The following is a 14,348-nucleotide window of genomic DNA, read 5'->3' on the forward strand; positions in this document are numbered from 1 at the left end:
AAAATCTTTCCCTCGTTTTTCCTATTAAAGATATTCTATAATTTTATCACATCTAATGTAGCTCAAGCCACGTTGGTTTACTTACTTTAAATTGAAATGAAAATTAATTTTTCCTGCTTATTTTCTGTGATAAAATAATACTCTCATAAAAAAATTCTATGGACTGTAGAGGACCTGGTAACCAAGACTAGAAAACTAGGGAAGAAAAACAAATCTGTTTAATTGTACAAAAAGTATAATTTTTCTATTCTAAAAGCTAACAAAGTCAGCATCCAATTTATGAAACTTGAAAAAGTTTTAAATAGTGAGCTCTTTAAATTGGTAAGTCAATGAAACATACAAAAATAAACCAGGATTATAAGACTGTACGTCATTGGATGAACAGGAAATACAAGTCATGATGAAATATGTAGCTGTAGCTTTCAAAGGCAAAAACAATATTTAGCTTCACAACTTCAATCCTGGGCACCTTTGATATAGGTGGGGCTAAAACCACTGGCTGATAAGGACTTACACTCAGTACTCTTTGTAGCAGTGAAAAACAGCTCAGAAAATGAATGCCTATCAATAAGAAAGTAACGAAATGAACTAACCTAGAAAAACGGACATGGTCACATTTCCCTCACTTTGTGAATAAGAAGCATAGCGGAAAAAGAAGTAAATAAAATGATTTCACTTTTGTAAAACAGAATCTTCTTTTCCCTAAATATAAAGAAAGAAGACACAAAATCTCCCATAGCCAAGTGTAGGAAGTGTTCAAGCCCCTTCAATCTTGATCTTTTATTTACATTCTCACAGGGAAAAACTTAGAAGGTCAATATTTCCCTTCTGTAGTATGATCACAGCAGGCATCGCTACTGATAGCCCTGTGCCTTTTAAAGATTCTGTGCAGAGAGTAACTTAAAATGTGTGTGTTGACAACTGAAATCAAAGGTTCTTCTTCTTAACCTGATGAAATTTAGACAAATCCGTATGTTCTGATCAGATAGATCCCAGAGACTAGATTGGAGCGGGGAGAGAGGGCTAAGGAGTTAATGTCTTCGAACAGGTAAGGCATCCTGAAGCACATTTTGACTCTAACCAACCCCTGCTTTCCTCACAGGAAAATGCGAGGGAGTGTGGGGGTGCGCGGAGTCTCCAGGCCAAGACCGCCCTTCTTCTGCTTTCTCTGCTTTTGATACTCTTTTCAAGGTGACACTGACTGAGACGTTCTCTTGGCATGCTAAATCATGGATAAACTGTGAACCAAAATATGGTGCGACATAGGAGACATAAAATGTAATCCAACCATCAGCATCTCATGATTTTAAACTGTGCGTGATATAAACTCTTAAACATGTTGACGAAAAAGTTATCTTTTTACTTTGCCAGTCATGCAAATGTGTTTGCCACATGATAATCATCACCGTTCACCTGAAATGGGACTGCAAGCGGTAGGCAGCGTCCCTCCTGCTTGAAATCATTGAAACCAATTTAAAACTGTGTACTTTTTAAATAAAGTATATTAAAATCATAATTTCCTTGTTTGGATTTTATCATCACTTGATGGCTGAGAATACAGAGTTTAAGAAAAAAAAAAAGGGTAGACTGAAGTCACCCATTCCAAAAATTAGTGAAAGGTGGCTGTTGGCAGAGAATTTGTTCTAAAGTAGATTCTAGACAAATATTTAACAGTTGTTTAGATGCTCCACTCAGTTATAAAAATATTTACAGAAGTAAATCAAAATATCATCTACACGGGAAGAGCTTATTCTGAAATTTTGTTGAACTAAACTTCAATAGAAATTATAATTGGATGAGAACACAATGTCTCATAATATTCAAGAATAGGAAGAAGTCATGAATCCTAGGAATTTATTCTGAATAGACTTAAAGAGGAAAAGGATGAGCGGGAAAGACCCTCGCACTCGTTACTTGAGCATTTGGCATCTGGCTTTCCCCATAAATAAAAGATGAAGTCTCCAATATTACACAGTGTGAACCTAGCCAGATCTGTAAGCATTTCTAAAATGCGAGATCTTGAATGAAAGAAAACAGAGTCCACTGGATCACAGTAAACAAGTGGAGTGATTTCCAAACATAGGTGTAGAATACCTCACTTTATGTGACAGGTATCTAAAAGACATCTGGACAGTGACACTTGAACTCTATTAAAGGACACATTATCCTGATAGTTCCAAAACACTGAGGTGTTATCTTTCAGCCAACTAAGAAAATGATTCCAGTATTTATAGGAATAACAACAGTACTATCACATGCTAACCTATCAAATTTTAACAATTAAAGATTTACAGTTTTGACATTGGCATTCTTCACTGTTGTATGCTAAGTAAATAACAACTTTTAACAGAAATAACATCCCAGGACCCACCATTCTCCATTATGATGGTCCAGAACTCTGAAGAACTGGCAGCAAGAAGCACAGTATGTTATAGGGCTTCACAACTGAATACTAATGCTGTAAGGTACATATTTATAATGTCACTTCCTCTCCCATTCTAAATAGTGGAGTGGCATCACTTTTATTACCCTGTGATGTAAAGGTGACACGGCTGAGTCTCCCTGTGCTTGTGACGTTGTCAGGCATCACAGGCCTGAAAATGACCCACCAGGCACCTCATACCCGCTTCCAATGACAGCTGCAAACACCTGGATCTCCGCTCTCCTGCTTGGATAGTGAACCCTTTTCAGTCTAATGTGTCCTTAGCACAACTGTGTTCTCCCCTTTACTCCTCTGTTCCCTGCATTCTGACTCAACTTCTCAAAACTTCCTGGTCCTGCTTTTCCCTCCGTGCCTTGTTCAGTGTGTCAGGAGCCCTGCTCTGTGTGCGCCATGCCTGTCGCTTCTCGCCATCCCTTGGCGCTCCCGTCCTCTTTCGAGCCCTTCTCACGGTGTCTGGTTCATGCCGCATCCTCCTTGGTCTCCTATCTTCTGACCCCCCCATATATATTCTAAGACCCATTCTCCATGCAGCTGCCAGAGCAACGTTTCTAAAGCAAGCATGCCGTCAACCCTTGCCGAATGAGATTAGTGAGAAGCACCGGTTCTGTACCGTAACCCCCAAGCGATGATTCTCGAGGTCTCCTATGTGGTAGAATCGCCTGGGGAACTTCAAAAGGTCTTGACTTTCTAGGAGTAGGACTCTGGCGTTTGTTTGCATTTTTTTTTTTTTTAATCTCTCCCTATGAAGCTGAGTTTAAATACTGACCTGGGGTATAACGCCTCAGCTCCAGGCTGTGCCTCCCTAACTGTGGCTGTCCCTTCTTAGGGTTTAGTGGTACTTAAGCCCCTCCCTGGGGCATCCTGGGAAAGCAGGTCTTTCCCCAGAGCCCCGCAGCTTTGATTTTATTTTCCCTTTTCTAAAACCTGGAACTTTAATTTCTCCCATTGCACGACAGCAGGAACTTCTCTGACGCTCTTTGTGGCCTTATCTTCAGCTCTTAGAGCAACACATAAAATAACCACTGCTGGTGACAAACACAGCACCTGATGTTTACTGAGGTCTGACTGCCTCGTGCTGCTGGAATATCTTACTGAAGTCATGTGCTCTCCACAACAAACCCGACGAGCAGATGCAATTACTATCTCCATCAGACAGAGAAATGGAGGCACAAAGAGGGCGAATAATGTTCCCAAGGTCCCATGGTGGCAAAAGGTGACAAAGCTGGAATTTGAAGCCCAGCAATTGGCCACTAGTGTGAATAGCATAATACAGAGTTCAGGAAAAGACGTATTTGAATACTGCCGGGCAATAGAGCAAAAAACAGAAAACTCATATTTTTCAGTGCTTTTGGGGAAATACTATAATGAAGGAATTTACTTATCCATGACCCACAAGGCCCTACACAATCTGCCCACCCTCTCCATCCCTTCTTCGATGTCACCACAAGCCCTCTGTATGCATACTCAAGCCAAATTGTTCTGCTCTTCCAATATGCTAGGTGGGCACCCACCACAGGGCCTTTGCACTTGCCATTCTCTACCTGGGGCACTCTCTCCCCACATACTCCTGTGCCTTCCTTGTCTGCCTCAAGCCTGTCCTTCCTAGGGGGCCTTCTTTGTTTACAGTGGCAATTTCCACACCCTTCTCCCCTTCCCTGCTAAGTTTTCTTCCCTAAGTTATTTTAGAGATAGAAAGACAGACAGAATGTCTCTCCCCAAGGAAAAAATAAGCACAGAAGAGGGAAGAATTTTGTGCGGTGTTCTCACTGTTATAGTCCTAGCTCCAAGAAGTGTGTCAGAGTCAAAGCGGACCCTCAGTAAGTATCTAAGCAAGTAAGCAAGCTGCAGGGAAGTAGGAGCAGAACTATGACCTGGGTGATTGTGCACACGCCCGGGGTGTGGAGCTGAGTGGCAGTATCCTCACTGCTGCAGAAAATAGGGACCAAAGGGACAGTCTGTACTCTGCCATTGCTAGAATTTGAAGTAGAGTTCTGTGAGCTGTAATATGGTCAAGGGAACCGTGTCCAAAGGGATTTATCAGAGAACTTTTTCTTCAAATGTGTAGTTTATCACTCATTATTAAGGAAACAAAATAAGAGGTAACCCATACATCTTTATATAACACAGTTACTAAAATTACAGGCTGCAACTTTGAATATAATTATAGATTCAGAAGACGTCTATAGCTCATCTTAGTGTAACACTAGCAATATTCTTCCACAAATATAGAAATATTGCATATATGTGTACCTATGTACATATGTATCCATATAATATTTATCTGTATATCCTAGGTTAAATTCATAAAAATATAGAATTTCAATATTTATCAAGGTTAAACTAGAAAAATGGTATTTTTATTTGCCCCAAATGAAAGAGTAGGCAGCTCCGTATGATATTTTTTATCAGCAGAATTGAAGGGGACACAATATTAGAATGCTAAAATATGATAGTAATGGTGTGGTTTCAAACTATCTACTGTTCCCAGGTGTGGTGGCACATGCTCATAATCCCAGCACTCAGGAGGCTGAGGCAGGACATTTGCCATGAGTTTGAGGTCAGCCTGGGCTACATAGTGAGTTCAGAGCCAGCTTGAACTATATAGCAAGACCCAGTCTCAGAAAAACAAAACAAAACAAAACAAAAAAAAAAACCCAACTATTTACTATGTGAAATAGTTTAGGGTGAGGAATGTAGCATTAATATTTAAGTTATGAGCAATGCAGCACTGCAGAGGATATTATTGCTCCTGTTATAAGAGATTATATAGTTTAGGAAAATATTAAAATTATAGGCAGAAGGGTAAGGTTTTATTACTATCAGTATTGTAGTCATAATAATTTAACAGACTCCTGAGGGATATTTGCACTGTTTGCAATTTGGGAGTCTTCTGAGGGTGCCTCTGGCATATATATGGTAGGGAGCCAGTTGGGGGCGTTCCTACCGGGATGGTTTGTCATATACACTCAACGTATAGCAGCCAAAATTCCTGGGAGGGCTTTGCCCGCATCATTTCTCCTAACCTAGTGGTTACAAACCCTGGACAGCTTTACCCGTCCCTGCAGGGGAGATTTGGCAATGGCTAGAGACATTTTTGGTTGTGACAAGTTGGGGGAAGGGACAGTGCTACTGGCACGAGGTAGGTGGAGGCCAGGTGGGATAACATCCTTCAAAGGCCAGGACAACTCCTCATCACATGCTATGAAGAATTCTCTGGCCAAATATTTCACCAGAGCCAAAATTGGGAAACCCAGTTGTCATCCTAGAACAATCATAATGGATTTTATTTTCCAAGTTAATAAATGGCATCCGTCATTTCGATCCTCCCATGGCTTCTAAACTGTGGACGTTGACCATCCCACTGCTAGCGAGCCCTCACCAAGTGTAAGATGTTAAATGACAGATGCGATAGAATGGCAAGCCACCTCGCTGCTGTCTTGCAGTATTTCAGCAGTGGGCTCACTGTCATGTTTGGACCTCACAGGCTTCCACTCACACCCAGGATATTTTCTCGCCACTCACAGTGGCTTTCACACACGACACTGATGAGGATCTGGCATTACTCCATTGACTCTCTGAGGTCCCTCCTCACCCCCGGAGTGGAAGGACCCCATCTGGGCTCAATGCCATATGCCCAGCGCTTGGAACAGCTCCCCAACATCAGTCACACCCAGAAAGCATTGGCCAAATGAAGAAATAAAACACAATGCCATTTATTGAAGCATCTTATGAAGAATTCCACCAGAGCATTTTACATCATTTCATACAAATTTCGAGACCACCAGGCACCTGTTTGTTATTTGCATTTCACTGATGAGGAAACTGAGGCCCAATGAGGAAGTTATCCAGAAGTGCCACAGTGAGTGAGAGGCAGGGCCGACTCCACAGCCTTCCCCTTAAGCGTGACAATTCCCAGCTGGGCCCACGGGTCCCACCAGTCCCTTTGTTAGGCAGTAAGTCAAGACGATGGTCCTTCCTAGTGTAGAATGCTGTCATTCAGCAGCATGTGGACGTATTAAAGGCAATATATAGATCACAGAAATACCTTTGGTAACTCTGATTAGAAACAGCATATTATAGAGCTGGGGGTTTAGCTCAGCGGCACAGCACCTGCCTGGCAAGCGCAAGGTTGTGAGTTCAATTCCTGGTACCGGAAAAAACAAAAACAAAAAAAGAAACAGCATATTATGACAGCATGGCAACATTTTTCCTGCATCCAAAAGACAGTGCTTTCTCATAATGCAGAGTAGTTTGAGTTATGGGTCAAAAAGCCTTATTTTGCAAAAGCCCAGAACATGTACTGTCGATTTTACGGGCCACATAGTCTCTGCTGCAACTATTTGACCTTACCATTTTAGCACACAAGCAACTGGGTTCCAATAAAACTTTATTGGACAATTCTCAAATTTGAATTTCAACTATTTTCACATGTCAAAAAACACTATTGAATGTTCCTTCAAACATTTCAAAACGTACACCACGATTAGCCTGCAAATAGCACAGAATAGGCAGTGGGCCAGATGGGATATGTAAGCCCTGATTGAGAAGTGTGCTGCTGCCAATTTTTGAATTAGCAATACCCTCGCTACGTTACAGACATGTACACTAACGCTGTTGGTGTTGGGTATTGCAGCTGGTACAGCACAAATGCGACCACACGTTTTCATTTAACATCATACAATCTAGCATTACTTCAGACAACGTAGAACCTTGGGTATAAGCTAATGTCTTTTTGCAGGTAACTACAGGTATAAAGGGCATATTCACTACAGTATGCTAGCATTATTCCTACTTAGATTGTAATAAAATGAAGCATAAAAGTCATATTGCTGCCACCAGCATCAGCTGCCTCAGGGTACAGTTACATCTCTCAGCCTGTGCTATGCCATGCTCTAATCTATAATACTGTGTGGCATATCACTGCTAAATACTACTGTTAAGCTGCCAAGAATGAGCTGAAATCCTACCACGTGATCTTATCCTAAACAATACCATACTGTAATTATCCTTGCTGCCAATGGCTAACAATAAACTAGTGAAGAGAGAAAAATATTTTTTGAGTGGCATCTTCATAATGAAACGTCACTATCACATGAAATGCCACTACTATAGCATCCAGAAAAGTTCTAGATTATAGGCACACTAGTGTTACACGTGTACATGCCCAGAGAGGGTTCTCAAATGTCCTAACATAGTCTTCCAGCTGCAGCCATCATGGTCGGGTAGAAATGGGAGCATGAATTGAGCCCCTGAGAGTCATCTCTTCACGATACCTTATGTATGAACGGGCCCTGCCATGAGAAGGGGCGGGTGGCAGATCATCAGCCTGAGATTCAGAGTGGCCACATGACTTGGGTAAGCCACACAGGTAGGACAAAGGCAGAACAGAAAGCCAGCTTAATGGACCCAGAGCCTGTATTCTGTTCCATTTGTCCCCATGTCAGTTCTTACCATGTCACTTTCTTCTCCCAATAACTGCTGTCCTTAACATTCCAGCAAGAGCAATCACACTCAGATACACTGCACTCCACTGTGCTGTCGAAAATGCTGGTGTGTGCCCGACTTCCGTGTTATTCCCCATGCTGTTTCCCCAGATGACAATACTGCCCATCCCCAGTGTGGCACATCTATCCCTCTCACCCCTCAAATTTGGAAGCAGCAGTACTGTTCCACGTCTTATACTTTTCCCAATGGTCACACTGCCCTTTCTGTACACACCTTATCCTACCTTATTTCTAGTTGTAAGAACAATACAGCTGCCATGCTAATGCTGCCTGTAGTCTTTGGAGCAGCAATAAAAATGTTAGTATGTATGACTCGGGCATAGTGGCTCACACCTGTAATCCCACAAATAGAGAGGCTGACACAGGAAGACTGATACAAATTTGAGGCCAGCCTGGGCTCCATAGCTGAGTTCAAGACCAACCTAGACTACAGAGTGAGACTCTGTTCAAAAAAACAAAGAAAACACTCTCACCCCCAAAAGTGCTAGTATGGAGCCCAGCACTCTCTCTTTATCTTGTGTCTGAGAAGCCACTTTTATGACTGCGTCTTTGTAGTGAAAGAAGCATCATTACTCAAAAGCAGAGCTGTAGACTATCACTTCTTCATTTTCACATCAGCTCACTTGGCCAAATGACTGCATATAGGAATCACTTATGTTCCCTGCCATCTCTGGTCTTGGAAGTAATCCCTTTGCTATATCGCTCTACATAGTATCTACATAGCCAGTATTCACTGCTTCAAATATGTACTGAATGGATACATCATATTACATTTTAGTTTAGTACAGTAATAAGGCAATTCTTTGACCACATATATTGCAAAATCCAATATTTATAACTTACAGATTTATACCAGTATTGTGTACTGTGCTACATATTTGTAGCATATCTATGTTTACCATCAATCATTCTTTACCATAATAAAGAATGTTATTCTTTACCATAATAGATAATAGTAATATATATATATGTGTGTGTGTGTATATATATATACACACATAATAGATAATAGTAATATATATATGTGTGTGTGTGTATACACACATATATATATGGTACAGTAATATATAAGTAGTGTACTATGCTGAGAGATCTACATTTTTACATTAACAGGGGAGTTATAATGCTCCACTACAATGTACCACCTCTAATATCAGGATAAATAGTAATATGTACTGTGTTTTCTTTTACTTTTATTATTTTAGAAGCAATGCCACAATAAATTACCTCTCCAAAATGGATAGCAATAGTTACACTAGGTAGATCTCTATTGAAATTATTTAGCATCAAATTACTCCTCTACTAAAATATAACATGCATATTTCCTTAACTTATAGCAATAATAACAAAGCACCTGCCCATAATTCCAGAATTATTTAGTTCTCACTAGTATTATTTTTAGTTTTGTGTTGCTATACTGTACTGTGTCACATTTAACGTACTATCCTGACACTACCAGGAGTTTAATGAATATTCTATGACACAAGGTCCATGAAGTCAGAGTATGTAGATTTGCATCACAGCTTCACCTCTTACTTCTTACATGATTTCATCAAAATATGTGATGATTTTCAGATGCCGTGTTCTCATCTGCATGGTGGAGATCATAGCAGAACCCATCTCACAGTGTTGCTGTGAGGCTGAAGTGATATAATGATACTGTACATCTAAATCAAGTCATAACTCCAACTGCCAAAGGCTGTGATATACAGGGAGTTCAGTAATTACTATCTGGTGCTTTTATGTTGTCAGCCCGCGTTTATAGTACATGATGGTTACACTCCTCGTGGGGAGTAGGGGCATGTACAGAGCACATCTCAATTCTTTTTCCACCCCCTTCACCTGCCATCCTTCTCCACTCCCTCCGTCTCTTCTTCCCTTCATATCTGAGAAAGATCTATCTCTCTATTGAATTTCTTGCATGAGAGAAACCCTGAGCTGTTTAAGCTCGTGTGATTATTTTATTTCTCTTAACAATTCTAATTATTTTTACTGTTAATACTTCATTCTGCTCTACTCATTCTGGCAACAATAACACACATGCTGCCACACTACCTAGAAATAATTGTATTGCTATGGCAGACTACCTATTACTTAAACCAATATTGTAAAGCACAGCTGATATATCATCTTGTAATACACTGACCTCCTATGCTTTCTTCTGCTTTAATACCATTAATGGTACTGTAGATTGGGAGAGAGTGCTTTTAGCAGCCATTCTTAACCCTTTTGAGTTGAATACCCCTTTAGAATCTAATGAAGGCTATGGCTCCCCAGAAACATAAGAAACATAATACTTTGCACCACAGTCTTTGGGGCTTCAAGAACACCTGGACACTCCAAGAATGTGCATTTCTAATCCTCACCTCTGGTCTACAGAATCAAATCTTTCCCAAGATGAATCACAGTCCCAGTAGAGAGTTGAATGGGATAGAGGTAGAGAGGAGATGACTGAGAGGTGATAAACCAAGGGGAGGAAAAAATAAACTCGGTTATAGAGTTCTCAGTTAATTCATGATACAGTAGATTCTTGGAACACCATCTTTGCCTTTTCTGTTATAAATTCAAATTGTAACTTTCTTTTATCACAAGTATCCTTAGCTGGGTATACAATTTCAACTTTTCTACTACATTTTCTTGACTTCTTTGATGATGGCAGAATGGGTTTACCTAATGTATACATGCAAATATATCAGGTAATAGATTGCAGTAAAGGGAAGCCGTGCTCCCAGACAGGTGGGCATTGTCTCAAGACCCAACAACACCAGTCACTGCTAATGACCACCAGACGTGTGCTACTTGTGATTCTGGCGGTAATTCCATCTTGCAGACTCAAAAGAAAGACCTTGGCTTAAGGGGTTAAGTAACTTGAGAAGGTCGCACAAAAGCCAGTATGGCTCCTCAAGTCATCTATGCTATGGGACAAAGAAGACCTGCTTGAAATTATGTCATCACGATACTCAACTGCTGGTATCTGCAACAAAAGCACGTGTTCCAGTAAGTGAAAAACACTTAGCGGAAAAATACAAAAGAGAGAAGGTGAGAAGGAGGGAGGAAGAAAAGAACAAGACTTGTGCACAATATTAAAAAAAAGATTGACTTGAAGGCAAAAATGGACACAAGTTGTTAGCAAATTTAGCCACCAAAATGTCTACGGCAGAACTAGAAGGGACACAACCAATTATAAAGTGTACAGCAGGAAGAGACTGGAATTTCCCTTTCATAGAATATAACAAGTCAAGCAAACAAAAATCTACTTAGGGGCTTTTAGGGATTAACTAAATTAGAATGTAGATTTTATACCTATCTATATATATATAAGTTAGATATCAGGAAAAGAAAAACTTATATAAATATTTTAATACTAAATGTGTTAAGACATCATAAGATTAATGCAAGTTACCTTTGGCCTCTACAATTACAGGAGGTACTTAAAGTGGTGGCTATTAATTTGTGGACATTTGTTAGAACAGCGAACTGCTGAAGTGTGTATACATCTTTTTTGGCAGGCATGGATTTTGGCTGGATTTTTTTGGTGGGCATCAGATTTGTTGATAAGTCCTTATTAAAAGTATTATCATAAATACAGATTAGGGGCTGGGGATTTAGCTCAGCGGCACAGCGCCTGCCTGGCAAGTGTGAGGTCGTGAGTTCGATTCCTGGTACTGGAAAAAAAAAAACACCCAAAAAATAAATACAGATTAATAGCCAGAAAACAGACCAAAGGAATACAAAATACATAAGACAATTATACTAAATCAAGGTACACTTTAGATATGTTGCCCATGCTGAATTAGAACCACTTTTTTCTCTGTATTTTCTCCTATTGTCTGTCTTTTATTTTGCACTGTAGTTATATATTGCATTTCTCTTATAGGAGAAACTCTGTGATATTTAAACTTGTGTGTCTGATTTATTTCACTTAACATTATGGTCTCAAGGTGCATCCATTTTCCTACAAATGACTTGGGTTTATCCTTCTGTATGGCAGAGTAGTACTCCATTGTGTGCAAATGCCACATTTTCTTTATCCATTATAACTAACATACGTTCCAGTGGAAACATATCATTTACACTACACAGCTACAGTCTTCCATGTCCTTATTTCATCACTTCTCATGAAGGGTGAGAGGTACCTGGCATAGGATCTTAGCCTACTGAGGTTGCCATAACAAAATACCATGAACCAGGTACCTAAATAGAATATATCTGGAGGCTAAGAGGCCTGGATTAAGGTCTAGCAGTATCAGTCTCTGGTAAGGACCCTCCTACTCACTTGCAGATGGCCATGCTCTTAGTGGCAGGCAGAGAGAGACAAAGACAGAGAAACAGAGAAAGAGACAGACAGACAGGCAGAGGGGAGGAAGGGGAGGGAGATCAGGCCCAGTCTCTGGTGTCTCTTCCTCTTGCATAAGGGCACCAGTTCTATCAGATCTGAGCTTTAATCTTACGACCCTAGTTAAGCTGAACAGCCTCCTTAACGGCCCTGTCTCCAGCACAAACACATGAGAAGTTGCAGATTCAACGTATGAATTTTGAGGGGGAAGTACAAAGAGTCCACAGCTTTTATCAGCAAGAGCCATTCATTCTTTATCTGAGGATTCTCTTATCTCTACATACTAAGAAATCTTCCTTAAGCCTGTCTGGTAAGATCAGTCTTCCTAGTAAATAAGCATAATCATCTCTGTGCATCTATTAATTGGACTTGTATCAGAGTTACTTTGCCATGTTTTGTTAACCAATAATAATCAAAATAATAGTAATGGCAATGGTGATAATAACAATGAGGATGGTGATAAAGGGGCAACTCTGTGAGGAGTTAATATGTGCTAAACGTAGTGCTAAGTCCTTACACACCTAATCACCATGCCACTATAATTATCCTGACTCGATGAGAATAAAACACACGGAGGATGAGCAAATTATCTGAGGTCAAAAGTCAGAACCTGGAGTTTCATTCCAGAGCCCTTGATCTGAATGAGTACATCTTGTACCGTACTTAAATTATGTCATCCTTCTCAGCTGAGCTAGATAACTCCTATTTTGGATAAGAAGTACAATCCAACTAGCTCCCAAAATATTTAGCAATTACAATAGTCTGAAGACATCCTTCAAATGCCAAATGATGTTCTATCTCTCTGCTCCTAGGATGACTACATTCTGGACTTCTCCTATTCAGGGGGAACAAAATTCCAAGGAATAATTCTTTCATGAGGTTTTCTCACTGGATTCTCCGTGAGACACTGAATTCTTTAATTCAGCACTGGCCCGAGCATGTCATGTAGAATTGTGGGAACTGCTATGGTCTGAATAAAAGTCCCACTTTTTTCATACATAGGAGGTTACACCTTTGCTACTGGCCACTTCGGGTGAGTGTACGTGTGGCCTTCAGTGTCCCTTCCCATGGCAAATTGCTGATCTAGAAGCCGGTGATTGCCTCACATGTGGTTTACCTGGCACAGGTGCCCCCAGGGTAAGGACCAGATGCTCCCAGAATGCAGTAGGAAACCTCTGCACACAGGACGACACAGTAGTGCATCTTCCAGAGCCCATTGTTGCAGTGTTCACCCCCACACAAACTCCCTTTCTGCCCTTAGTCACACTCACTTGACCCAGCCTCAGTTTCTGGCTAAACACAGGTTCTTCTTTACTCTGCAGTTCTCCAAGCTGCTGCAACAAAGCACACAACCAGCTCACTAGTTACACTTCGGTCTCGTGGTCTCACCGTGCTCCTCCATGCATGTGAATTCCCCACCGTCAAACCCCCACACCACGCTCTCTAGGCTCTGACCTCCCTGCTCCAGACAGCTGCAAAACCATCAGATGGGGATGCTGCCACCTTCCCACAATCTACTGACCCGCCTAGTGTGTTTTCCCCGTGCCCTCTCATACACCATCATAAAGTGCCCCTGTCCTACCCGGAGCAGTCCTCCTACCTGGCCCGCCTCCCGTCGCTCCACACCTGTTTGGAGTTTGGCGTCAGTAGTTCCTCCCTCTCTAGAGGAGTATCCCTGAGCACCCAGGTGGCCCTTAATGCTCCGTGTGTAAAAGGTCCTCTCTTAACAGACTTCCTCCAACAGCTTCCCACTCCTGCTCCTCCCTCTAAAATCACTGAGAGTGCTTCCGGCCTCTTCCTTCTGGTGAATCTCTTTCCTCAATACAAACCAGGACAGACTCCTCCCCCACTGAACGCGTCCTTCTTGAGGTATCCAGACCCTCTATGGCAGTGGAGGCAAACCTATGGCACGCGTGCTGCAACCGGCTGTTTGTTATCACTGAAAGCTCTAAAAGGTTCGCCCTCACTGCTCTAGGCGGTGCACAAAGCTATCTTCTTCATTTGTCTGTCTTCACCCGTGAGAACAAAAGTTCTATAACTAAACAGGAATTTGATTTGTCCTGCT

General features: G+C 41.2%; 1 protein-coding gene across 3 annotated transcripts in view; it reads left to right on the forward strand.

Moving 5' to 3' along the window:
• Positions 1-1,516, forward strand: part of Cacna2d3 (calcium channel, voltage-dependent, alpha 2/delta subunit 3) — a gene marked incomplete at its 5' end in the record, with an annotated part of 848,592 nt that extends 847,076 nt beyond the window's left edge. For all 3 annotated transcript variants that reach the window (XM_013515709.1, XM_013515711.1, XM_013515710.1), the window contains 1 exon segment: positions 1,103-1,516. In XM_013515709.1, the coding sequence (XP_013371163.1) occupies positions 1,103-1,195 (93 nt within the window).
• Between the last annotated feature and the right edge of the window lie 12,832 nt (positions 1,517-14,348).

The sequence above is a fragment of the Chinchilla lanigera genome, unplaced genomic scaffold (genome assembly GCF_000276665.1).
Source record: "Chinchilla lanigera isolate Chin_1 unplaced genomic scaffold, ChiLan1.0 scaffold00029, whole genome shotgun sequence".
NCBI lineage: Eukaryota > Metazoa > Chordata > Mammalia > Rodentia > Chinchillidae > Chinchilla > Chinchilla lanigera.